Below are 23,147 nucleotides of genomic sequence, written 5' to 3'. Positions count from 1 at the left end.
ACTTTGTGGTGATGTTTCGGGTGCAGGGGCAACTGGCACTGGTACCGAGGCCACATCCTGCCCCTGCGGTGGAGAGATAGACTGGACCGTGGCCGCCACTGGATTGACAAGCGGCTTTGGATCTTCCATTTCAAGTCCCTCGGTTAAACCTTACTTGTTTTACTTTCTCTACGCACAGGAACATCACAAAAGAAGAGAAGCCGATCTAGGATCGATCTGGTAGTCATAAAAAACGCATGGTGTTGTAATTATCTGGATTTCTAATTATAGAAGATTTTCGGTCGTTACAGCTTCTTGGGACTGGGAAAAATATCGATGGAGATTTTAAATGCCTAAGCATACGCTTGGGTGACGCTCGATTTGTCAATATACGTCATTTTTTCTTTATAACTCATTATTCAAGAGTGCATAAATTATATTTATGATGTTGTTATTTTATGTTACGAAATCAGAATAATAATTTCATTATTTTGCGCTCCCGAAATAGCGAAACATATTTTTGTTTTTCATCTACTTTTTGATGAATCTCCTTTCTGTGCTTTTCATATTTTCGCCGAGATAAAAATTGATACTTTGAGTAAGATAAATAGTTTTTTGACAAGAGAGCCAACACAGTGTACTTATTCCGGTACAAGGAGAGTAAGAGCGCACGCGTGGCTTCCCGTCATGCGATTTGTTCCGTTCCTTCGACCCAGTGGACCTGGCAGATCCGAACCGAGCGTTGTCGGAGGGTGTCCTCACCGTCTTCCCCGATTGTCCGTGAGTATGATTTTCTTTCTTCGTGGGTTCTATGACCGGAACGACTATCTCTACGGGTCACCTTCTCTGGCTTGCGGGCGCGACTGGCTCCGAGCTTGGGCAAAGTAGAAATAAGAAAACTCACCGGTGAAGTGCAACAAGCACGACATTTGCATCTCAACACCGCCGCCAGACATGACGGCACTACACCGACACTGCACCACCACCACCACCCGCTCCCTAATGCGCCCTAGCACCCGTCAAGCACCAAGTAAACAAGCTTAACATTGGGCCGCGCTCAAGAAAGGAATGCCAGCCTTTTATCTCGTTAGCTTTTGTTTTTTAATTACAGAGAAGCCTTCCAGTGCCAAAAGTTTATTCAAATAACGATACAGTACGTTAAATAATAAAAATATGCTAAATTTAATGCGGATGAAGTCTAGTATTCGAGAACATAGTGATCTTCTTCTTCGGAAGCTGAAGTCATTGAAAGCGTCTTCATCTTTTTCTTGAGATCATCGGGTATACGACCAGTTCCGAGATCATCTTCGTTGATGATTGTGTGGTCCCGGCTTGGGACTTTGATTGATTTTCTCAGAAACTCGATGACATCTAAAAACATAAGTTGATAATAAAAATAGAGAGAAGTGATAAATTACCTTGGTGATCATGCATAATTGCGTAGTCCAAAGGCGTACGGCTGTTTTGATCAAGAGGCTCTTGGGGTACTTTCGCCTTATTGATCAAAAACTGGATCGTCTTGAGGTGTCCTTTTGATGCAGCAATATGTAGGAGCGTCATCTCAAGATAGCCGGGCTTCGAGAGGTCGAATCCATTAATGAGAGCGAATATGAGTCGATTCACATCATTGTTTTCTGCAGCTATCATTAGTTTGATGAGCTGAGCAGTGTCTTGAAATATAATTATTATTTTGCTTCGAGCAGAAAAATCCTAACCAGATTCTGTGTTGTTCGAGAAATTGGTCGACTTGAGTCTTACAGGATCGTACTCATGGAAATGAAATTTCGCATTCAAGACTGAAGCGAAATGAGCTGCCCTGGCTGAGTTCGCTGACTTGTCAATTTTTGGCGAGTATAGCGCGATGCCCATAACATTGGGAATAATGATCATCGTTCCGCCTGAAATTCCTGATTTGGCGGGGAGTCCGATCGTGAACGCCCAGATTCCGGAATGATCGTTCATACCAGCAGCAAGCATGCACGACAGTGTAGATTTGACAGCATCGTTGGAGAAACATTGCTCTCCAGTAATTGGACAGATTCCACCATTAGCTAAAATATTTAGCAATCATTTTTTTTAAATCTTGAGCTCACCAAGAGTGGCAGCGAGGACAGAGAGCGAGTCAGTGTTGACAGTGACATTGCACATTTGTGTGTAAACGTCGAGAACTTGTTCTACATCCATGTTTGTATCGATGCATTTTTTCTCTCTAAAAAACTTGATTCAAACACTTGATGTAAGGACTACCTTAGATAATAGCAAATTGAAGAATTTCGATGGCAATCCTCGCGTTCGGACATGAATGCTGCATAGTCAAAACTCAGGGAAGATTCTGCGGATGCCTTTAGTCCGCCGACTTTTCGAAGTGCCGCGAGAAATGTTCCGTGTCGTTCGGACTTATTGAGGGACTGCTTGTATAGTGACGACAAAAGAATAGCCCCTGCGTTAGCCATTGGGTTGTGCGGACGACCTTTGACATATCAGTTTTATATGCATTCAGTGGGTTCATACCTTTATCATCGAGTTTAATAACGTTGTATTGACCGCCAGACGTTTCTTGGCCAACGATTGAATGAATTTTTTCCGGTCCCATGTCATCCAAACTCATTGCATAAAGAAAAGGGTTCATGAGTGACTGCAGTGTGAACATCTGCTTGTTCGATCCGAATCCAGCGCGCTGGCCATCAACAGAACAAAAAGAAACTCCCCACTCATCAGTACTGTGGTACTCTTTCAGATATCTCGTGTACTCAGTAAAGTGACCCTCTTGAATATTCGAGGCGTCAATGTACATTTCTCGAATGTCAGTCAGGAATGTTGGAAAGTCCGAGATGACAAACTGGTTGTTAAAAGCTTGATAGAGGATCTCTTGATTGTTGTTGATGATGCCTCGGAAGCAGAGAAAATCGATTCCATGGTGGACCTCGTCGTCATCGATGTTATCCATGATGAAATTGTGACACTCATCGATGTTCCGTCTACAAAAAAAAATTAATCAATTGTCCTACAAATTATATCTACCGAATTTGATCAAGTCTCGGATCATCAAGTTGGAGGCCAGTTCGTCTTATCACCCGTATAAAGCGTTGACGATCCAGGTTTCCCTGGGGAGTTTTCGACCTGTCGAAGATCGCCATTTCCAGTTCTTCATCGCCTGTGCTTGCTCGGCCAATCTCTCGGAACTCTTCGAGCACATCTTCGCCGGTAGAAATGCTACAAGTTTTTATCAAATGTGACGTAAACATAATCATACAAAAACAAAATTAGCTGATTTTGGCAAAGGAAAATTGATTTTCCAGGGCACCAATACTGAATTGACAGTACCTGGCTTGGAGATAGAGAGAATATTGAATGCTACAGTTGCAATCTGATAAGGTTTTAAGAGTTAAACGAAATATTTTAATCTAAAAGAAAAAAACCCTAATCGAGATGAGCTTGCTGGAACTGCTTAAAAATTCGTCTCTGAAGTTCTCTACTCATTTCTTGACTGAAGCTCACCTCGTCCCATTTGACCAGTCCAAAAATCCCATTTCCTATCTCTGACACTCTAAGCACTCTCCTCTCTTTTGAAATCTGAGCTCTAATTACTCCCTTATTTACGTATATATATATTTACTATAAACGTTACTTACGATTCCCCTGTCGAATCACGGGGCTTCATATCGGCAAGACTGAGGGGGTGTTCCACACTGACGTCAAAATCTGTACCAAGTCGTTGACGTCCGATTTCGTGGACGACTTTTCGAAATTTTGTCAAGACGCGTTTTCGTTTTGCCGCATTCATCACCATTATAATTGTAGAATCTCTCTGTGGGCTCAATTTGAAAAGACGTTTTTCTCTCAGAGGTTATATAGGAAAAGTACCCAGTAATAAATCCGATAAAAATCAGACTTTACGATTTCATTTCTTTAGATTTTACGAGCCCTAGGTATTTTCCGTGGATGACCCATTTACCGGTTTCGGGATAGTTAATTGTTTCGGCAGAATCGTTTTATTGCATTCTGACATTCAAATTGGTCTCTGACTCTGTTGTCTAAAGCTATAACCGGAAGAGATTTTGATCTGCGAAGTCAAAGAGTCAGTTAATTTTCTTACTTTAACTGTACGAAATAACCATATTGCCAATATGATATTGGCAACCACTTGTGACATTGGTAAAACAGACGCATCGCATTTTTCAACACATATTCTTCAACATTACAAAAGGCCAAAAATAATCTCGTCAGGTTTAACTTATTAGTTTGAAATGTGTTTGAGTACGAGAGCAGTTTAGAATAATCCCATTGACCGCTGTTACTGACGCACGAACGGGCGCTTCTTCGAAAATCTATTACGAACAGAACGTGGTATGGTTTCTAAAAAATTAAGAGCAGAAAATTCATACGTTTTATCAAAAATTAAAGGGAGGTCCTCTGGTATTTCAAGTTTGTCAGCTATCCTGATCGACAAAAGCATCTTTGGATTTCCTGGGCTTGGAAACGAATTTCCAATCCTTCGAATAAATCTAGGTCACGGCTTTTATATATTTTTTAAACGATTTATAATAATATGTTCACACAGTCTTCGAAGCCTCGAATAAGATGATGCTGAAAATTTGGTAACGACTGATATTGTTGCAGACCAAGGACATGGTAGTATTTTTCCACTCCTTTTTGTCACTCCTGTTGATTACTGTCGCTCATGAGAATCGCCTTCTATTTCACGATAATAAATTTAAATGCTTTCTGTTTTCTTCTTTATTTATTTTACTATTTACAATGTAAATTTTACATTTTGAAGGAAGATCTTTAGAGACATTTTATGAACAGAATTTGATAAATCTTTGGTTACTACGACTCGTTTTCTCGCCGTATCTCTTCTGAACTGATCCAATCGCGCAAATGGAAAATATTTGTATACACTCCGAGTGATTTCTTTGGCGGAGGACAACCTTAAGTTCAATGTTAAAATAGCGACCTAAAATTCTGATAATCGAACCTGGCTGCCCCCAAGAAACGATTCCAACAAGTGTCCAATGCCCGTCGATTTTGCATTCAAGAGGACCGCCTGAATCGCCTGTGCATGCGTCGACGCCAGTATCGGGATGTCCAGCACAAATCATTCTGTCTGTTATTGTCTAATGATATTGTAAGAAGATCATTCTGTCTGCGTTTTACCTGGTGAGGATAGACTCGCTGACAAGTAGCCTTGTCGACGATATGAATGTGCGCGGATTTAAGTTTTCTTGAAGATCTGAAGTTGTGACTAAATTGACCCCATCCGGAAATGCGACAGAATGCACCCGGAATTGGCATTGTCGGAGGAAGACACGCCGCTGTGAGGTCAACTTTTCGGTTCAGTCTGACTAAAGCCAAATCAAAGTCGTAGCTTTGGGCCGTTCGCTTGAAGTCCGGATGAAGAGTCACTTCCTAAAAATCGAATTATAAATTCCGTATAAATCGAATTCATGCCTTGATTCTTCTTGTTGCGGAAAATTTCCTCGCAGTCTTTTGTCCCATTTTGATCCTCCAATCTTCATAGCTTCCACTTTGATAGTTGAAAAAACAGTGTGCTGCTGACAGAACGATATGCCCAGTAACAAGTGTTCCTCCACAATGATGCATTCCCTTGATCTCAATTGCCGCAACCCAAGGAGCAAATTTATCCGGAATCTTTCCATATAAAACTCTCCGGACTCGTGATTTATGAATGCCACAAGTTGGACAAGAGGAAGTCAAGAGAGGAGCCTTGCACATTTTGCTAGTACGATAAACATCTTGGATTTTCATCGGGTTCATCTTCAGTCGATCACAAGTTCGTTCCAGAACTTGGGCCTTTTCAGGAGAAGTACTATCGAAATAATCGGAGCACAGACTGACCCACTCGGTTTCGAACGTCAAATTTCCAGGAGTCAAAATTTGTTGATAAGGCGCCCTGTAATTCAAGCTTTTAGGCTTTTTAACAACAACCACATCGTTGATTACACCGTAGCAATCGATCTCGTCGGATAAGTCGGAACAGTCCGTTAGCCCGTCGCACCAAGAGCCACTGGGAATGCACTTTCGATCGCCGCACATGAACTCGTCATGCTTGCATTCAGCGCAAGATGATTCATCCTCACCATTCGGACATTCTAATTCGCCATTGCATCTTGAGGACTCGGGTAAACAGAGGCCGTTAGAACACTGAAAATCGCAGTTGTCGCAGAACATCTCGTCCGCACCATCCGTGCAATGTTGGAAACCATCACACTTCCACTCTCCTGGAACACAAGTAAAATCTTCATCAGAGCAGGGCAATGTGCCATTTGGGCACATTCCATTTGACAAATTTTCGCCAATACAATGAGTTTCTGGCATAAACTCGCAAGATAGAAAATTTGGCCACATGTATCCAAGCTGCAAGAGAACTGGAGCGCATGTTGATTGAACGCTCTCACAGAGACTTTTGCATGGGTACAAGATTTGCGAGCGGTCAAAGCCAGAGCAAGAAGGGTTCGTAAAACCGCAGGCGAGTTCGTGTAGCCAAGGATGGCACTTGGTGTTGATGAGAATTGAAATTGTATTGTATTCGTCTGATTTCATCGTTTCTTCCGCATTTACATGGCCTTATATCGGGCTTGAAAAGCTAAATTCTCTTCTATGATTTCAATGATTTTGCCTAGTCTTTTATTAGATATCAAACCCTTTCCTATCATGGACGGAAAAGTTCTTAGACCACCGCAAATCGGCAATTCGGACTCTTTGCAAGTACAGATTTCCTCACCGCATCCAGATGAACATGCGAAATCTCTCTGCACGCATTTGCCATCTTTCTTGCAGAAGAACTCATCGCGTTCACAACCACGTGCGGTTAGTCCACAATTAAGTTCGTCTTCACCGTTCAGGCAGTCTGTATGCCCATCGCATTGGCGACTCTTGTGGAAACAGCTCCCGTCGTTGCATTCGAAGCCATTTAGTTGCCGACAAGAGCAGCCCTCTTCGTCTCGGCCATTTGCGCAGTCAAAATCGCCATCACAAACGTACGAATCCGGAACGCATTTTCCGTCGCCGCAAGAAAACTGGCCGTCGAAACACACTAAAGAAATTTGTCAAGTTATGTCGGAAGTAACAAATTGAATGACGTGGGACCGTGTCAACAAGTGTGGCGTCCTAATTAATGTCCAAGTGTCCGAGTTTTTGATCGAGCGGCTCAATTATCGGTTTTGGGCGTTAGGTACTTAGCCCCTTTTGTAAATAGACCGAAAATCTGCCATTGTAATATTTTTACTTACTGTCGCATTCTTGCTCGTCTGAATCGTCTAAGCAGTGACTGTACCCATCGCAGCGTTTTTCCATTGAAATGCACTCGCCAGAGGAACAAGTAAACTCGTCTTCCGAGCAACCTAAAGATGAGTTGAATCTTAACCATACGGAGAGTGGTGATTGATGTGTCCGGAAAAATACAGTTTTATTACTAATTCATTTAAAATTGATCCGGCCAGGCTTTACTGGATCTGACTGAATCCTCATACGACAGAAGGCGTCCGGATAATCCGTGAAGATCAATCCCGTGAGCCGCCAAAGGTGCCCGTTGCCAACATGATTTGCTTCGAGTTTTTCCAAAGATAAGCAAATCAGACATTTTGAAGATTTATTGAATTAAACATTAGCTTGTCGATTTTAAAAATTTCAATCAAGCTAATTTCTTGCTTATTGTGGGGTCTCATTATCAATTCTGGCGAGCCGGTTATTTTTAGCTATTTCATTTGGAAATCACCATTTTGACGGACATATTGCCTCCCGCAGAGCGAGGACTTGAAGTTCAAAAAAGCGAAAATTGATCGATAGTTGACAGATTGGGCCCATATTAGCACATATCTTTGTCATATTGAAAATAAAGGGACATCCCATATAAATTCAACATGTCAACGGTAATTTGAGTCTGACCTTTCCAGTGCTCGATTTCCGTTTTTCTTTTCAAACCCAAAATTTATGCTCCTTTTCTTTTGGTATTATGGAACTGGCCCTGGGGTGTGAGAAACCCTGACTCAATCAAATTAAGCGTAGAATCTTGTTTTATAATGATCTCATCAAAGAGTGCACTTCTGGACACCTTCCAAGGCATAAAATGAGTCAAGTTCATGAAGCGCACCTTATAGGATTTTTTTGATATCGACAGGCTCACTGAATCGATGATTACTGCATAAATAGCCCGCTGGGGATAATTAATGAAACTTTATGAGATTTACAGAGCCTACTTTAGTAGGGAATAAATTAATCAATGTTTCTTCGGGAAATACTCGCATAATCAAGTAAAAATATGGCTTTTTTAGTCGATCAGCTTTTAGTCAGATCCGAAATTCTTACCTGGGCAGTTAACTTCATCCTCCCAAAAACCACAGTCGTTTATTCCGTTGCATCTCCACTCCGGACTCAGACATGCTCCGCTCATCAAACACCTTATTTCGTCTTCTTTGCATGGTTCTACTTTTCCAAGATCAAGGCAACTGGAATCGTAGAGCTTGCAGTAATCCCTTCGTATGTCTGGATTTGTGAGCGAATGCTTTCTCTCCTTATCTGAAGAGAAACGCTAGAATCAAAGCTCAAAAGTGAAGAGTACCTGGCGCGGGGAAAGAAGTGAACTCGTAATTGGTGATATTCGACCTTCGAGCTGTTCGAGCAAGACAGTGCATTGATGGACAACTTGTCGCACAGACATCCGGCACAGACTTCGCACACGGCTAAATTTACAATGTTGAAAATTCGAAATGATAAAAATGAATGGCAAAGTCCATTAGAGCAGCTAAGAAGCGGAGAATCGATCCTTACCGGATACTTGAGGAAGCATAAAAAAGGTTGAATTAACGATTTTCCTCCGTCTTCGAAACAGCTGTCCACACTTGAGGGGTCGCCGTGAAAGTTCGATAAAAAAGGAAGCTCGGTGGACGTCCATTGATAAGGCAATAGATTTTTGCACTCGAGCGGGACTGGTCGGCAAAGACCTGCACCAACCATTTTCGGAGTTAGTTCAGTCATTTCAGGGGCGATAGTAGTTTCGTGAGCTTCATTTTTCAGTAGCCTTGACGGAGGAGGAAGCCACGGGACAACTCCACTGAGCCAAAGAGAAACGAGAATCATACTCAGCCCGAGAAAACATGAGCAGATCGAAACGAGCAATCCAACCGTCGGAAATAATTTCACTCTTTTCATTTCAATCTTTTCGGGCCTTTTGAATAAATCAAGGTCATCGTCGTCCGATAACGAGCCAAGTCTCGATTTTCCGCTCTGTTCTGTTCTGAATTTCTTGTGCTTCAACTTCATCTCTTATTGAATATAAAACGTGTTATTTAATTACTGTATAATGACAGACTAATCAACCTTGCCAAGGGAGGATCTCCGGAAGGCGGCGGCGCGCGGCACATGGGCTCTCTTGCGCCGTCAATTGATGATTTTCTCTTCATGTCCATATGGTCATCAATCTTACTGTTCTACTTCGCCAGAACTCCTTGCTCCGTAATTGAGTGTTGGATGATTACACGCAAATCAGAGCGGAGGACTTATGCGGATCAAAGAAGAAAATTGATGAAAAGTGTGCACTTGGCACCGGCTTGGGAAAAGGTTCATTTTATGAGGATTGATACGTTTGATTTTCTTGTGAATGAACCAGTCCTTTTGCAACGTAGCACGTACATTAATAAACCAACTGCAAAAAAAATTATTTTGAGAATAACTGATTTTCTTTCAATGAAATTCGTGCTAAGTCATTTTTTGCTCAGAATCAGTATCAAGTTGATACTATCAACTGAACAAACATCAAAAGAAGGCGTGGCGCATTCTGTACGTTCCGAAAAATACTAACCAGTTCTTTTTTGTACCAGTATACTTATGTATTTACTTAATGAACTCCTCTGAATTATTTTCAGAGAATCTTTGGAAAGTTTCTTTTCCGCTGCGATGTTTTTGGTACTTTGTAACTCCAGGAGAGACTCTTTATGAAAAACCCGAAGATGTACCAGATGTTATTTCTCAAATTATTCCAGTCTTCGTAGTTTTAATTTTTATTGAAGCATTGATTTGCCAGTTCAGGTAACATTTATCATCCTTTTTTTTAAATGATTACATTTGAGTTTAAACAGTTGTAGAGGCCGATTCCGGTTCAATGATGCACTCGTCTCCCTTGGTAATTCAAATCTGCTCCGCGTGTTTGAGTTTATCGGCGAAAAACATCTTCCATTCCTTGTGTATACATATTTCTTCACCTACCACCGTTTTTATACGTTTTCTTGGGATTCACGAACCGCCTGGTGGCTTGCTTTTTTCATGAACGACCACGGCTATTACTGGGAACATCGTTTTCTGCACGAAACAATGGTCGGTTGGGCTGCTCATCAAGGTCGTAGGAGTTCTGCTAAAGTAAATCATTTGTTTTTTATTTTCTGGTTTATTTGTGAGCTACCGGTTTCGGATATTAATCCTTCATCAGGCTAACAAGTACAATAAACATATATTCCGTTGAAAAGTAAGTTACCGTGAGGCGAGCGAAAGCACGACTGAGGTGAAAGCGAGAAAACAACAAAGATCATATCGTAACAGAAATGGCAAAAGGGGCGCCAAGAATGGATTGATGTATGCCCCTTTTACAGAAAATTGACACTTTTACTCTTGATTTGACGGTTTAAGATTGGATCTGTGAGTTTAATATGGAAAGCTTCTGAAGTTTTTCGTTCATGATAGTTATCAAGACAAGTTTCAGTTATGGAAATAAGATCAGATTGAAAAGCGAATTCACATAGAAGTGTAGCAAGAGAAGTGTTTTTTCGTTTGAATTTAGTCAAAGTGCTTGGATCACTTTTAAAGTTGTTAAATCTGTCCATAAATTTCTTACAACTTAACGAGTGTGACCTAACAGGCAAATTAGCTGAGGGTAGATCGAAATGCTCGTGGAATCTTTTCTCTAAAGGTCTCATAGTTTCTCCATGATATCTAGTGCCACAGAAGCATTTGTACTCGTAGACTACACAAGATTTCTTTCGGAAAGGGATTTCTCTTTTCAACTTAGGGTAAATAACTGATTCTAACCGAACTGTTTTCCAGGCCATGACTACTCGAAATGACGGTGTCACTTCTTTAATAATCTTTTGGATCTTTTTGCCGATTGAGTCACACCTGGCCAATCAATCAATCCATTCTTGGCGCCCCTTTTGCCATTTCTGTTACGATATGATCTTTGTTGTTTTCTCGCTTTCACCTCAGTCGTGCTTTCGCTCGCCTCACGGTAACTTACTTTTCAACGGAATATATGTTTATTGTACTTGTTAGCCTGATGAAGGATTAATATCCGAAACCGGTAGCTCACAAATAAACCAGAAAATGCCAACGGTCAACTAGAGAATATTTGTTTTTTAGTCCATCATTCGAGTCAAGACTTCAACTTGTCAACTGGGATTCGCCAGAGTCTTTTCCAAAAATTTTTCTCTGCTCCGTTTTATATTCCAATGGCTCTTCTTGGAATCCCTCCACAAATGTTCATGATTCACCTAGGTCAGACAAACAGAAATCTAGTCTTCAATTCGTTCTAGGTATAAGTTTGATTTACCAGTTTTGGATCCACACTGAACTAATCGATGGATTCGGACCCGTTTACAACTTTTTCTTCAACGTGCCCAAGCATCATCAAGTGCACCATGGAACAAACAAATTCTGCATCGACAAAAACTACGCCGGCGTTTTGATCATCTGGGACCGAATTTATGGAACGTTTGTGGAAAAGAATGATCACAAAGATGAGAAAATTGCTTATGGACTACTTCATGGGTCGGAGTCGTTTTCATTTTCGTATATTCAACTTCGATATTACCGATTCATGGTTGATGAGATCAAAAAACATTCATCATTGAAGGACAAATTCCGGCAAGTCTATATTTTCATGGCAAAAGGACCGGGTTACAGTGAAGAGAAGCCAAACATGCGACTTGGAGATATTGAGGACTATCCAAGAGGATACCCTAATTACAAGTAAGATGCAATAAAAGTAATTATTCGAAAATTTACCTCTTTAGAATCTACGACCCCTACATGTCAACAAAGCAAAGCTTCTATACGCTTATTCAAATGCTTTCTGCGTCATACTTGATGAGCTATTTTCTTGAGCGCCAATCTGCCTATTCTGAATTCGATGACGAGCAGAAATTTTCAGCACTTTCATGCGTTCCAGTAATTATATTCTTGGTATGTTTATAAATTATAATCTCTAGCTAATGAAATCCCCTGTTCAGTTTCACTCAACAATTAATATCTGCCAATCTTGCTCAGGAAAAGATCGAAAATTTGAGAAATCGAGGCTATTTCTAGGAGTAGTCATTTTTTGCTGGTTGGCTTTTACACTCGAAGATCAACAAGAAGCACTGATAAAATATGTTCTTACTTTTGTTCATCTTATTTGCCTAATCTTTGCAAAATAAAAAAATATTCAAAATTGACACTTTCTGAATGATAATTCAAAGAATTCTAGCAATTATAAAAATCATCTTCAAGTTAAATTTCTCTTTAAAAATTTCGTGAAACCCGGAAAGTCGCAAACCACAAACCGGCGTCACAGGGTTTGATGAAGCAAATTTAGTTTCACCTTCAGACGGCGCGGTCTTCATTCAGTTTGTCATAAAAAATCTTCATTTCGAAATATAAAATTTCATTTTTTTAAATAGAACTTGAGAAATCGGATTTACAGCGATCAACAAAGGATAAGAGAAGGAACCTGGGAAAGGAGGTAATTGAGAATTTTGCTTATCTAAAACTGGTGACGCAAAAAGTACTTGTAGAACTTGGGTGAACGAGGAAGGCGTTTGAGTTTATCAACAGTTTTATTTAGATAAAAAATAATGAACTTGGAAGTTTCGCACAATATGCCAGCTTCTCAAACCCTGAGAAAAAATAACGTTGAAATGTGTTATGCACGTATTCAAGAAACGAAACTCACGGTCGTTTTACCTTTATCCCACGTTTCCTTACTCTTTGAAAAGCATTCTGCCAGCAAAGCATTTGGTTGTATAAAATAACAGGGCTTCCAAGGCGGGAGACCTAATTTAAAACATCGCCAGACTTGCTTGGCAAACTTGGCTTAATAGGAAGAATAAACTCGCGCCCTTTTTCTACGTAAACCTCATCGCGCCAGTCGTCATGTAAATTGGTTTCCTAAATGGTTTACCTAACAAACTAGAGTCCGGAACCTAACAGTTCGACTAAAAATGACCATGGCGAAGCACATTCCCTGAACTCTTGGATCAGTCAATTCCAGAGACGGAAGGCTCTGACTTTAATTTTCAAAAGAGTTTTCTAAAGTTGAAAGAGCTTTTCAATACGATTCGATACGCTCATGACCAAAAGGACAAATTTCATATTAGGTCCCTATAATAAGGAAAGCTCGGAAAATTTATTGTTAGTTTCTCGACTGTTGATCGTGTTTTCGCAAAGCAATTCTCAAAATAATAATCAGTTTTATTTGAGATCAGCTGAGTCGAGCTGCAGCTCACTTAGTTCAGCAAGCTCAAAATTTTCAACGACACATGCATTTGATAATATTATTTCCTTAATAAGAAGCTATCTTAGAAAGCATATTACGTCTCAATATTCTGACTTGGCATGAAATTAGAATTGTTTCCCGCCAAGTATCTCGTTTTCTTAACATCGGTTACTCTAATTGACATCTCGAATTGACACGTGGTCATCCCCAGTTCTATACCGCGCGGTCCCCCATTCTAAGTTCATCAATTTGATTACTGTCACAATATGCCTGGATGCCTGACTAATACATCGACCTATGTGGTTTTTGCTCGCCTTACTTGGTTATTATTATCGTGACAGTTTATGTAAATTTTCAGCGCAACAGCGCCGCCGCACTTTCTTTAAAAACCAACCAATGATGCGGTAACATCACCAAAAAACGGTAAAAAGAAAAAAGTAAATACTACTTTTTTCAACAAAAAGAAAGCGAAAAGCAACTTTTGGAAGAAACGCGAAAATGAAAGTGTTCACACGACTTGTTGCGATTTCTTCGCTCGTCTCCGTCTTTGGTCTCAAAATCAGCAGGAGTCTTGCTTCGACCGAATCGCTGTACCACAACATCTTGTCGATCTACCTCCAGTTTGCGGGCTTAGATTTGAACCTTCGAGACGAGCTGCTGAACTACGGCTGCTGGCTTCAGATTAGAAACGCGGGACAGGACGGAATGGTCCCTGGAGTTGGCGAACCAGTCGATCCATTTGGTAAGTTTCTTTTTTTGAACCATCAGTTTGACCTCTTCCTTTAGATGAGCTCGGCCGAAAGTACCAACAGTGCATTCAATGCATCAAGCTCGACGGCTGTGACTGGGACTCCGGAATCGCATATGAAGTTGGATTCAATGGAATCCGAATCCAGTGCATTTCCACCGACGAATGCCGAGTTAATCCTTGCAAGGTAGAAGTGAAAAAAGAAATCAGTGCTATCTTGTTTTTAGTGCGATGAAGAACTTGCATTTGGACTGACAGAACTGTTGAAAGCAGGAGAAAGCTTGAACCCTCAATTTCTGCAAGAGGGAAATTTTGCCACCGGATTTGAAATTGCTCAAAAGCCTTTTTTAAATAACCAAGAAAAATGTAAAATCCCAGAACAGACTTTGCCTCTGAATGTCCATCGATGACGACAGAATCTCCAATGACAACAACTACTCGACAACCTGGATCTGGAAATGGCGGAAACGGCGGCGGCTCTGTCAACCCACCTGAGATGAAATGCTGCGGAGAGTATCCGAACAGGTAAGATCCTGTCGATTCCTTCGGCCTGAGATTTTTAGATTTCCATTTTCCGACAAAGGCGGTCGATTCGCCTGCTGTGAGGGTGCTACCTACAACACGAACAGAAACTGCTGCAGTGGAGGCGAAATTCTGTCCCTTGGCGAGTGTTAATCAGAAAAATGCTTTTCTGTGTGTACAATTTTCTTTGCAATAAAAAAAAAACTTTCTTATAAAGCTTATTGTTTTAAGTTCTTCTTTTATGTAAATTGATTAGGCACCTATGAAAGGAGTAACCAAAGTTTTGCCAATGGACATCCGATAATAGAGATTTTGCTGATGATTCTAATGACAACGATGGGAAATTTACGCGTTCGAAAGTAGAAATTCATTTGGCGCTCATTGATTGGGCGCTGCTTGTGGTTACTCACTTCACGTGGTGCGTCATCAAGAGAGTTTGTCCGAGAAAGAAGTGCTTCTCTCCCCGTGATAATGAAGAAAATAACAATGAGTTGACGAATTTTCGGCGAAAGAGAGTGTGAAGAAACGAAAATGGCCTTCGGAAGAGTTTTATTCGCTGCGATTTTTAGCCTTTTGGCAATTATCCCGATTGGTTTATTATACAGAATTTACACACAAGAAATAACGTTCGAAAATTCGTCTGTAGAAGATTCAAGGCCTTTCCCAAACGATGAAAATAAGAATTTGCTGCATTTTGTTCAAATATCAGACATCCACGTGTCAAAATTCCACGATCCAGAAAGAATAGCCGAATTTAAAATCTTTAGGTGAGCTATCCATTATCTTACTTCTCCGTTATCAATTGCTCTAGTGAAAAAACCTTGAGTTCAATAAAACCAGAAGTTGTCCTAATCTCTGGAGATTTAACAGACGCCAAAACCGCGAATAAATACGGTTCTTATCAGTACACCGAAGAATGGGAAGCTTATTCCGCGATTGTTGACAAGATTCAGTTTCCAGTCGTCGATTTGCGAGGCAATCACGATGCTTTCGACGTCCTTACTTACGAAAAGTCCTCTTACCAGATATTCACCAAAGATCGTGCCTTCAAACAAAATCGAGAAATCACGCTTTCGAAGGAGTTCGGAAACTATACCATTGTCGGAATCAACGCTGCTCCTGAGCCAGGAATGAGACGTCCGTACAATTTTATTGGTTACATTTCCGAAGAGCAGAGGATCAATCTTCAAGAAATTGGAGAGAGAACTCGCACTTCCAATCATTCAATTTGGTTCGGCCACTATCCAACTCCGAGTAAGTTAATCTCACTTTGAATTGTTCAAATTCTAATTTTAATTTCAGCGCTTCACCGATCGTATTATTACCGCGATTTCATCGGCACTTATGCAACTGCTTATCTTTCTGGGCATTTGCACGATTCTGTTCCTCGAATGCAAAAGCTCCATTCCAGCGGCTTGGCAGAGCTTGAACTTGCCGATTGGAAGAAAAATCGTGTTTTCCGAATTCTCTCTTTTGACCATGATTTGCTCTCTTGGACAGATATGAAATGGTCGAAAGATGGAGTGTACCTCCACATCACTAACCTTCCCGTCTGGCAACTGACGAATCCGGATCGTCAACCAGTCGGCAGAATCGCCAAGTCTACTCATATTCGTGTCCTTATTTATGGCGGTGAAAACCTTGCTCCAACGATGACCTATCTCGGCGAAACGACATCACTCTCCCGTGTCGACAATTCAGATCTGTGGGTGGCACCTTGGAAACCAGCCGAAGCTGGTGAAGTTGAAATCAGCGTCGACTACAATGGCCAGACTTACAGCATCACTCGCGATTTCATTCCCAACTACACTTCTATCCGACCCCATCGATACTCTGCTCTTGGCAATTTTCTTCTTACCGTCGACTTCTGTGTTTATTTTACTTTCTTCTTCTGGGTGGGTACGCTGCTATCAATTGGGATCATGTTTTCTATGTCTCCTCTCATCAGGAAATTTGTCCGTCGCCAGGTCCGGTTCTTTACATTCGACAACTAATTATTATTTGCTTCGACTTGCAAAAGTAATAAAAAGTTTAAGGAGAGGGCATATCAAGAACCTAACCAAAAGCCTCTCGTTTTACGCTGGAGATTCCTTCTCCGGATTCAAATTCTTCTTGGCAAAGAGCCCTTCTGTGTTCACCTTTCGTATCCTCTTCTTGCATGGCTAATCTGGTTTGCCTTCCTTCCTTGGTCCCTTGGCTACGTCATTGGCGATGAAATTGGTGTAATCTTCTCCTTCGGCATCTTCTACAGAGGTGAAATGCACACAAGACATGAAATGTACGCAGAAGGCTTCTGGAGTATGATTTCATTCGTCATTCCATATCTTTTCTACACATCGTATTTTGCCGAAAGAAAATGGGCTGAGAAGACAGTTAATCCATTCAAGTCCGTTTTCAACCTTTTGTTCTTTTTACTCATTCCGGAAAGGGTCTTAAATTTTGAACATATTTATGTTAACAGCCATTTCTGGAAGCAAATTTAAACCCTTTCAAAGATTACTTTTGGTCTGCGTGTCTTCTCTCTTTACCAGATCGTCTGGTCCTATGGAAACTTGGCCGGCTGCTCGCCTATCTTCGGCCTCCCGCCCTTTATCATTTTATACTCTTCATATTACATTTTCTTCAAGCAATCAACTCCTGCTCCGAACAACTAGCCTCCAAAATATCTTTTCATATTTACTGTTAACCCAGATAACGACGATATAATAGAATGATTCAAATAGTTCTAGATATTTCACTTTCATCAACATGAACCTCTATCTTAGACTGAATCCGGACCAATGGCTGCTGCTCGACCAGTAGTTTCCGTTTACGGCGCTGATGGCTCTGCCACCGCTGAACAGATCAACCTCCCAGCCGTCTTCAAGGTAGAATTAAATTTTCTAAAACATTCGTCATCACCAAGTTTAGGCTCCCATCCGAACTGATGTCGTCCAGTTCGTCCACTCCAACATCGCCAAGAACGCTCGACAGCCATACGCTGTCTCTGCCACCGCTGGTGAACAGACTTCTGCCGAGTCCTGGGGTACTGGCCGAGCTGTTGCTCGTATCCCCCGTGTCCGAGGTGGTGGTACCTCCCGATCTGGTGCCGCTGCTTTCGGTAACATGTGCCGAGGCGGTCGAATGTTCAACCCCAACAAGACCTGGCGAAACTGGCACCGACGTGTCAACGTCACCCAGCGACGATATGCCACCGTCTCTGCCATCGCCGCCACCGGTATCCCATCCCTCGCCATGGCCAAGGGACACGTTGTCAACAACGTCCCTGAGTTCCCACTCGTTCTCGACTCTTCCGTCGAAGGTTTGAAGAAGACCAAGGCCGCCGTCTCCGTCCTCAAGAAGGTCGGCGCCATCGACGACATCTACCGAGTCAAGGAAACCCGACGATTCCGAGCCGGCCGAGGAAAGATGCGAAACCGACGACGAGTCCAGAAGCGAGGTCCACTTGTCGTTTACCAGAACGACGACGGTATCGTCCAGGCTATGCGAAACATCCCCGGCGTTACCCTCCTCCCCGTCGACCAGCTCAACCTCCTCAAGCTCGCCCCAGGTGGCCACGTTGGACGATTCACCATCTACACCGCCAACGCTTTCAAGGCTCTTGACACCGTCTACTCTTCTGCCAACAAGAAGGGCTTCTCCATGCCACGACCCATCCTCGCCAACGCTGATCTCCAGCGAATCCTCCAGGCCGATGAAATCAAGGTAAACTATTCCAGTGAAGTAATCAGAGACTAAACTCTTTTTAGGCTGCCCTCAAGCCCCGACGATCTGCCACCAAGCGATCCACCGTCAAGAAGAACCCACTCAAGAACATCAAGACCATGCTCAAGCTCAACCCTTACGCCGCTGTTCAGAAGCGAGCCGCTTTCAACAAGGCCGCCAAGAACGCTGCCGAGAAAGCTGCCAAGGCCAAGTAATTTTCCTAAATTTTTTGGGAAAATGCTGGTCCTTTGTTGATTCTGTTTTAATAAACGTTGAAACTGGGAACTATTATTGTCGTTAATCTGCAAAAATGATCAGTAAATGAAGGGCATTTTGTAGACAGTGGAAGTCGAATCGGCTTTCAGCGAAATGATAAAATGGCCGTTGTTTCTCGGATCTGTTTTTTGTAAAATCCACCATTTGGAGCTCGAGGATGATACTCGGCTGACCATTGATTTGTCTTCATTTGTGTACAACGAACAGGTTTGACGCTCCGCAATAAGGAGCATTTGCTGATGTTCAACCTAGGGATTCCTTAATCTCACGTTCGAATTATTTAAAATTGATGAGGATGAATTCCGAAAGAAAAGGGCGGAAGATGCTGAATTTCAGCAGCTGCTCAACGGGGAGCTTCCCCAACTTGGATTTATTTTCGAGCGACTGAACTCGCGAGGAAACGTTAAATATGAACAAATGGCTGGGGATCCGACTGTTGGGGAAAAATGTGCTCTTAATGAACCGTCTAAAGATCCTGATGTTTTGAGACAGATTATTGCGCTGAATTTCGAGCAGAAAAGCTACGGAAGCAAGGAGAAAACCTACGACCACTTGGTGATGAAATGGAATACGCTTGAAGAACACGGAATAAGTCTTCAAGTTCACGATAATTTCGACCCGAACCACGATATTGAATCAGATACAAGAAAGCGAAGAGAGGATGATGATGGCGAAACAAGTAGACGAGATGATACATCTACGGATGAGCGAGACATCTCACAAGACGGAGTTGAAATTAAAGACGTTCTCGCCATGAAATATAGATTCACGATGACCTGGAGCTTCAGCAAGAAAGAAACAAACGGATTATATGAGTTGTCCTTCCATAATTGCTTCAATAGAAAGCGGGAGCTTCTTCCTGTGAACATTGACATGCATTTAACTGAGAAGAATGGTGTTCATTATCTTGGAATGGGCGAAGTACAGTTTGCCATGGTACTTTGAGGGCAATTACATGCTTTAATAACTTAAAAATTAGGTTTATGGCTTCATGGCCATTCTTTTTCTTGTTGCCGGCTTCCTCTGGCTCGGAATCCTTCGACAAAAAGATAACACTGTAAGCCCTCATAATTTATGAGTCATAAAAAAATGCCAGAGTAAAACTCTTTTAGGTATTCAAAATTCATTATTTGATGCTGGCTCTAGTCCTGTTTAAAGCTCTCTCGCTCATGTTCCACGCTCTTGATTACCGATTTTTGGATATTGAGGGAAAATCAGACGCTTGGACTATCATTTTTTACATTGTCCACTTGTTGAAGGTTCGTTTATTGCTTTTGCTGCGAATAAAAACTGTTATTAATATTTTAGGGAGCTGTGCTGATTGTAACACTGACGCTTATTGGAACTGGCTGGGCGTTTATCAAATACGTTCTGTCTGAAAAAGAAAAACGGTTGTTTATGATTGTTATTCCTCTTCAAATCCTCGTGAATATTGCATTCATTATTCATTACGAAGCAGAGGAAGGAACTAAGGATAGGGTTGAAACTTATAAAGAAAAGATTACACCATTTGTTTAAGCTCTTTTGAACCCATTCATAGCCTTACAGCAACTGGTCGAGTATTATGATTTTGCTGGATATGCTTTGCTACGCGTTTATCCTTTTCCCAGTTTATTGGAGCATACGACATTTACAGCAAGTAAGTACAGTAGCAGTTAGATTTCAAGCCTGAACTATTGTCATGTCCTCTTCCCAAAACTCGACACTGGCGATGCTCTCTCGTCTCGCGAATCTCTTGCTGCTTTTCTTCGTGAAAAACTTTCGCAAAGCTTGAAGACCTCGTTTTCGCGCAGACTTGAACTTTTTCTCCATGTTGAGTGATTTGAGCGAAATAGAGAGCTTTGGCTGCAAGTTGCTCTGCTCGTGCGCCTCAAGAATGACGCTTGATTGATGCATGTGTCGCGAGAGGTTGAATTTGCGAACTGCCTCGGCTCGGTTCTGGTAGCAAATGCTCATCGGTCGTTTTGAAAGCATCGTTTGATTGTTTTTTTTCTCCTGTAGATACTTTGATTGTTCTCAGATAATGATGACTTTTACTCCAATTAGTAGTCTTTTTATACTTGAAATTTCTGGAGCCCGAGAGTAGCTTCCGTAAAATCGCTGCTAATTGCTGCAATCTGTCGGGCACAGTGTGATCCGAGCAATTTTCCGATTCGGTGGCACTAGACGCGTACCACCTGCAGGCATTGCCACGCCCCGAGGCGGGTGCGCTTTGATCAGGGCGAAAGTAGAAAGGCCTCCAGAGTCATTATTATTTACTTTTCGTATTAACGGAGAACTTCAGGCTTCTTTGACCGACGGCAAGGCACAGAGAAATATGGAGAAGCTAGAGTTGTTCAGAAGTTTTCTCACCATGTTTGGTAAGAGGAGGGCTGTTGCGAGTTCCTGAACGCTAGAATTGTCTTTTAGTGCTTTACATCTACTTCACGAGAATGGTCGTGTACATTATGCGAATCACTGTTCCTCCTGAAAAATCATGGGTTGCCGAATTCTGTAACGAAATGGCCACACTCGTATTTTTCTGCGTCACAGGATGGAAATTCCGTCCCGGCTGCAACAATCCCTACTTCAAAATCGACGAAGAGGATATGGTCGAAATCAATACGAAAAACGCCCTGACTGAGAATGTTTCAAATAGAAAGAAAAATAAGGAGGAAGCAAGAGTAAGATCATTCGATATCGAATCTCAAATAAACTCGATTTTAGAATTTACTGGAATCAGACTCTGAAGAGGAAACGATTCTCGATGCCAAAACGATTGTTTGAACCACTTTAGTTACACTTGTAAAAGCTTTACCTTCATTTATCATATGCCACGGTGAAAATAGCTAAATCGCGTCGACATGTGTTCAACTCGCCCTTTGTAAAATAGCTCAAAGTTGTCCTTTTTTACTCGATACACATATTACGTATTTATAAACATAATTTATATAACCAACTTCACAGCTTAACGCCCTTACAGTAATGGGCTGGCGAAAAAATGCTCTTCCTTTATGTGCAATTATATTAATTTTTGGTTTTCTCAATGTTACCTTCAATTGACAAAATTTCGTTCGAAATTTTGCTGTCCAAAACAAACAACGGAAAAATAAAAGTTCAATTATCAAGCATCGACTGTTTATTATTCTAGATACAGTCTCGCTTCTGCAGACATTATTTACAGTAGCGTCTCTTCTAACCCTTTTTCTTCGCACTTATAAAAATACAAAATAGAGGTTCCTAGAATGGTCTACAGCTGTACATCAGACGCCGATTTCGCCGCTAAAACGAGCGATAGGAACAAAATTTATGCGATTGACTTCTTCGCCGAATGGTGTGGACCCTGTAAAGTCATTGCGCCTTTTTTCACTGATCTCTCAAAGAGATACCCTTCACTAGAATACCTCAAAGTAGACATTGAGAAATGCGAAGAAACCGCCATGAGGTAGTAAATTCTTTCATTAGCATAGATATCTATTTCGTCATTAAAGATTTGGTGTCCGAGCTGTTCCAACATTTGCGTTTATCAAAGGTGGCCAGACTTTGGCAACAATAAAAGGAGGAAATAAAGAAGTCCTCGAGTCCAAGGTCAAAGAACTCGCTAACCAAGCTGGGGCCAAGCCCATCGAAGGCGTTCCTGAAGGAATGACAGATCTTACTGCTATTATTGATAAGGTAGGAGTTGAAGGAGGTTCAAAACCTTTATGAAACGTTTCAGTCGAAATCTGAGTGCTTAAATGAAGACGACGATTTCACCTGGCAAAATATCATCGACGAAAATATTCAAGGGGAACTTAAATCTGGTATGGCAACATTATCACGCATTTTCTAAAAACTTCAGATTGCGATGAGCAGCTCATTCTTCGCACTGAATTTTCACAGCCCGTCAAGCTGCATTCTATCTTGATTTCCCCAGGCGCCGACGCGGAACAAGCTCCAAAGGTGAGAAAAAGTCGAAAACAAGTTTTGAGACAACAAGACTCCATACTTACCCATCAAATCACTTCATTTTTTTCATTTAGACAGTTCGACTTTTTGCAAACGAAACAAACCCACTTTCTTTTGATGATGCAGAGACTCGCCCAGCAACGCAAGAATTTGAGCTAGAATTCGCTGAACTTGCGAAACCAATCGTTCTCCGTTTTGTCAAGTTTCAAAATGTCAATAATTTGACCATATTTTTCAAGGTAACATCATGCTCATGTGACCCAATGAATATTCGCTATTTAGGATAACCAAGGCGATAAAGAAGTGACTTCTTTGTCCAAATTGCAGCTGATCGGTTTGCCTATGTCTGCCACGAACATGAACGAGTTCAAGCGCGTTTCTGGAGAAGTTGGCGAGCGCGAGTAGAATTTCACTGTTTCTTTCTTTCCATCCCTGAACGCTACATGTGCAACTACTTCCGAATTCTTATACCAAAAGATAGATAAAAAAACTTCAACTCATGCTTTCATT

The 23,147-nt window shown here is 41.5% G+C and overlaps 8 protein-coding genes across 9 annotated transcripts; 6 read left to right on the top strand and 2 right to left on the bottom strand.

Annotated features, from left to right (window-relative positions):
• Positions 1-1,103: 1,103 nt before the first annotated feature.
• Positions 1,104-3,811, bottom strand: LOC145699923 (putative glutaminase 3). The gene is made up of 8 exons (XM_081777184.1): positions 3,612-3,811; positions 3,001-3,192; positions 2,491-2,957; positions 2,227-2,449; positions 2,073-2,188; positions 1,695-2,030; positions 1,398-1,649; positions 1,104-1,350 (listed from the first exon to the last, which is right to left on the bottom strand). The coding sequence occupies exons 1-8, from the start codon at positions 3,767-3,769 to the stop codon at positions 1,178-1,180; spliced, it is 1,917 nt and encodes a 638-aa protein (XP_081633310.1). The 5' UTR covers positions 3,770-3,811; the 3' UTR covers positions 1,104-1,177.
• A 914-nt stretch (positions 3,812-4,725) lies between these two features.
• Positions 4,726-9,311, bottom strand: LOC145698225 (atrial natriuretic peptide-converting enzyme-like). Its single transcript, XM_081775427.1, has 9 exons — positions 8,770-9,311; positions 8,561-8,681; positions 8,308-8,517; positions 7,233-7,343; positions 6,644-7,036; positions 5,431-6,566; positions 5,137-5,388; positions 4,958-5,096; positions 4,726-4,910 (listed from the first exon to the last, which is right to left on the bottom strand). The coding sequence occupies exons 1-9, from the start codon at positions 9,259-9,261 to the stop codon at positions 4,810-4,812; spliced, it is 2,955 nt and encodes a 984-aa protein (XP_081631553.1). The 5' UTR covers positions 9,262-9,311; the 3' UTR covers positions 4,726-4,809.
• Positions 9,312-9,849: 538 nt separating this feature from the next.
• Positions 9,850-12,410, top strand: LOC145699946 (alkylglycerol monooxygenase-like). Its single transcript, XM_081777215.1, has 6 exons — positions 9,850-10,026; positions 10,083-10,333; positions 11,347-11,481; positions 11,520-11,955; positions 12,000-12,168; positions 12,216-12,410. The coding sequence occupies exons 2-6, from the start codon at positions 10,261-10,263 to the stop codon at positions 12,399-12,401; spliced, it is 999 nt and encodes a 332-aa protein (XP_081633341.1). The 5' UTR covers positions 9,850-10,026; positions 10,083-10,260; the 3' UTR covers positions 12,402-12,410.
• Positions 12,411-13,868: 1,458 nt separating this feature from the next.
• LOC145699950 (uncharacterized) lies at positions 13,869-14,938 on the top strand. Its single transcript, XM_081777220.1, has 5 exons — positions 13,869-14,201; positions 14,246-14,394; positions 14,435-14,522; positions 14,591-14,732; positions 14,771-14,938. The coding sequence occupies exons 1-5, from the start codon at positions 13,958-13,960 to the stop codon at positions 14,880-14,882; spliced, it is 735 nt and encodes a 244-aa protein (XP_081633346.1). The 5' UTR covers positions 13,869-13,957; the 3' UTR covers positions 14,883-14,938.
• A 203-nt stretch (positions 14,939-15,141) lies between these two features.
• Positions 15,142-17,451, top strand: LOC145699926 (transmembrane protein 62-like). Of its 2 annotated transcripts, none has more exons than XM_081777190.1 (4): positions 15,142-15,496; positions 15,541-15,983; positions 16,032-16,696; positions 16,796-17,451. In XM_081777190.1, exons 1-4 carry the CDS (start codon positions 15,261-15,263, stop codon positions 17,210-17,212), a joined length of 1,761 nt encoding a protein of 586 aa, XP_081633316.1. In that variant the 5' UTR covers positions 15,142-15,260; the 3' UTR covers positions 17,213-17,451. The 2 variants fall into 2 exon arrangements, with proteins under 2 accessions (XP_081633316.1, XP_081633315.1); XM_081777189.1 differs by having other exon boundaries at positions 16,766-17,451.
• Positions 17,452-17,473: 22 nt separating this feature from the next.
• Positions 17,474-18,719, top strand: LOC145699944 (large ribosomal subunit protein uL4-like). Its single transcript, XM_081777213.1, has 3 exons — positions 17,474-17,596; positions 17,640-18,434; positions 18,479-18,719. The coding sequence occupies exons 1-3, from the start codon at positions 17,510-17,512 to the stop codon at positions 18,647-18,649; spliced, it is 1,053 nt and encodes a 350-aa protein (XP_081633339.1). The 5' UTR covers positions 17,474-17,509; the 3' UTR covers positions 18,650-18,719.
• Positions 18,720-18,753: 34 nt separating this feature from the next.
• Positions 18,754-21,818, top strand: LOC145699932 (protein GPR107-like). Its single transcript, XM_081777195.1, has 9 exons — positions 18,754-18,917; positions 18,963-19,646; positions 19,690-19,767; positions 19,823-19,969; positions 20,019-20,183; positions 20,251-20,349; positions 20,995-21,070; positions 21,120-21,373; positions 21,417-21,818. Exons 1-9 carry the CDS (start codon positions 18,804-18,806, stop codon positions 21,474-21,476), a joined length of 1,677 nt encoding a protein of 558 aa, XP_081633321.1. The 5' UTR covers positions 18,754-18,803; the 3' UTR covers positions 21,477-21,818.
• Positions 21,819-21,899: 81 nt separating this feature from the next.
• On the top strand, positions 21,900-23,119 carry LOC145699948 (thioredoxin-like protein 1). Its single transcript, XM_081777218.1, has 6 exons — positions 21,900-22,134; positions 22,181-22,364; positions 22,408-22,492; positions 22,531-22,631; positions 22,712-22,876; positions 22,920-23,119. The coding sequence occupies exons 1-6, from the start codon at positions 21,935-21,937 to the stop codon at positions 23,040-23,042; spliced, it is 858 nt and encodes a 285-aa protein (XP_081633344.1). The 5' UTR covers positions 21,900-21,934; the 3' UTR covers positions 23,043-23,119.
• Positions 23,120-23,147: the final 28 nt, after the last annotated feature.

The sequence above is a fragment of the Oikopleura dioica genome, chromosome 2 (genome assembly GCF_907165135.1).
Source record: "Oikopleura dioica chromosome 2, OKI2018_I68_1.0, whole genome shotgun sequence".
In the NCBI taxonomy this organism is placed as follows: Eukaryota; Metazoa; Chordata; class Appendicularia; order Copelata; family Oikopleuridae; genus Oikopleura; species Oikopleura dioica.
This window is presented reverse-complemented; position numbering and strand designations above follow the sequence as displayed.

Excerpts from the sequence above, each read along its gene's own strand:
- LOC145699923 (XM_081777184.1), bottom strand. The coding sequence starts at position 3,769 with ATGGTGATGAATGCGGCAAAACGAAAACGCGTCTTGACAAAATTTCGA. Across the intron at positions 2,958-3,000 it reads CCGAGACTTGATCAAATTCG|ACGGAACATCGATGAGTGTC; the intron begins GTAGATATAATT and ends TTTTTTTTGTAG. Across the intron at positions 1,650-1,694 it reads CTCGAACAACACAGAATCTG|ACACTGCTCAGCTCATCAAA; the intron begins GTTAGGATTTTT and ends TTATATTTCAAG.
- LOC145698225 (XM_081775427.1), bottom strand. The coding sequence starts at position 9,261 with ATGAAGTTGAAGCACAAGAAATTCAGAACAGAACAGAGCGGAAAATCG. Across the intron at positions 8,518-8,560 it reads CACTTCTTTCCCCGCGCCAG|ATAAGGAGAGAAAGCATTCG; the intron begins GTACTCTTCACT and ends GTTTCTCTTCAG. Across the intron at positions 5,389-5,430 it reads CCGCAACAAGAAGAATCAAG|GAAGTGACTCTTCATCCGGA; the intron begins GCATGAATTCGA and ends TTCGATTTTTAG.
- LOC145699946 (XM_081777215.1), top strand. The coding sequence starts at position 10,261 with ATGAACGACCACGGCTATTACTGGGAACATCGTTTTCTGCACGAAACA. Across the intron at positions 11,956-11,999 it reads AGAGGATACCCTAATTACAA|AATCTACGACCCCTACATGT; the intron begins GTAAGATGCAAT and ends TTACCTCTTTAG. Across the intron at positions 12,169-12,215 it reads TTCCAGTAATTATATTCTTG|TTTCACTCAACAATTAATAT; the intron begins GTATGTTTATAA and ends TCCCCTGTTCAG.
- LOC145699950 (XM_081777220.1), top strand. The coding sequence starts at position 13,958 with ATGAAAGTGTTCACACGACTTGTTGCGATTTCTTCGCTCGTCTCCGTC. Across the intron at positions 14,523-14,590 it reads TCTGCAAGAGGGAAATTTTG|ACTTTGCCTCTGAATGTCCA; the intron begins CCACCGGATTTG and ends ATCCCAGAACAG. Across the intron at positions 14,733-14,770 it reads TGCGGAGAGTATCCGAACAG|ATTTCCATTTTCCGACAAAG; the intron begins GTAAGATCCTGT and ends TGAGATTTTTAG.
- LOC145699926 (XM_081777189.1), top strand. The coding sequence starts at position 15,261 with ATGGCCTTCGGAAGAGTTTTATTCGCTGCGATTTTTAGCCTTTTGGCA. Across the intron at positions 15,984-16,031 it reads CGGCCACTATCCAACTCCGA|CGCTTCACCGATCGTATTAT; the intron begins GTAAGTTAATCT and ends TTTTAATTTCAG. Across the intron at positions 16,697-16,765 it reads GGAAATTTGTCCGTCGCCAG|GAGAGGGCATATCAAGAACC; the intron begins GTCCGGTTCTTT and ends AAAAAGTTTAAG.
- LOC145699944 (XM_081777213.1), top strand. The coding sequence starts at position 17,510 with ATGGCTGCTGCTCGACCAGTAGTTTCCGTTTACGGCGCTGATGGCTCT. Across the intron at positions 17,597-17,639 it reads ACCTCCCAGCCGTCTTCAAG|GCTCCCATCCGAACTGATGT; the intron begins GTAGAATTAAAT and ends CACCAAGTTTAG. Across the intron at positions 18,435-18,478 it reads TCCAGGCCGATGAAATCAAG|GCTGCCCTCAAGCCCCGACG; the intron begins GTAAACTATTCC and ends AACTCTTTTTAG.
- LOC145699932 (XM_081777195.1), top strand. The coding sequence starts at position 18,804 with ATGATAAAATGGCCGTTGTTTCTCGGATCTGTTTTTTGTAAAATCCAC. Across the intron at positions 19,970-20,018 it reads ACATTGTCCACTTGTTGAAG|GGAGCTGTGCTGATTGTAAC; the intron begins GTTCGTTTATTG and ends TTAATATTTTAG. Across the intron at positions 21,374-21,416 it reads AAAATAAGGAGGAAGCAAGA|AATTTACTGGAATCAGACTC; the intron begins GTAAGATCATTC and ends ACTCGATTTTAG.
- LOC145699948 (XM_081777218.1), top strand. The coding sequence starts at position 21,935 with ATGGTCTACAGCTGTACATCAGACGCCGATTTCGCCGCTAAAACGAGC. Across the intron at positions 22,135-22,180 it reads TGCGAAGAAACCGCCATGAG|ATTTGGTGTCCGAGCTGTTC; the intron begins GTAGTAAATTCT and ends TCGTCATTAAAG. Across the intron at positions 22,632-22,711 it reads ACGCGGAACAAGCTCCAAAG|ACAGTTCGACTTTTTGCAAA; the intron begins GTGAGAAAAAGT and ends TTTTTCATTTAG.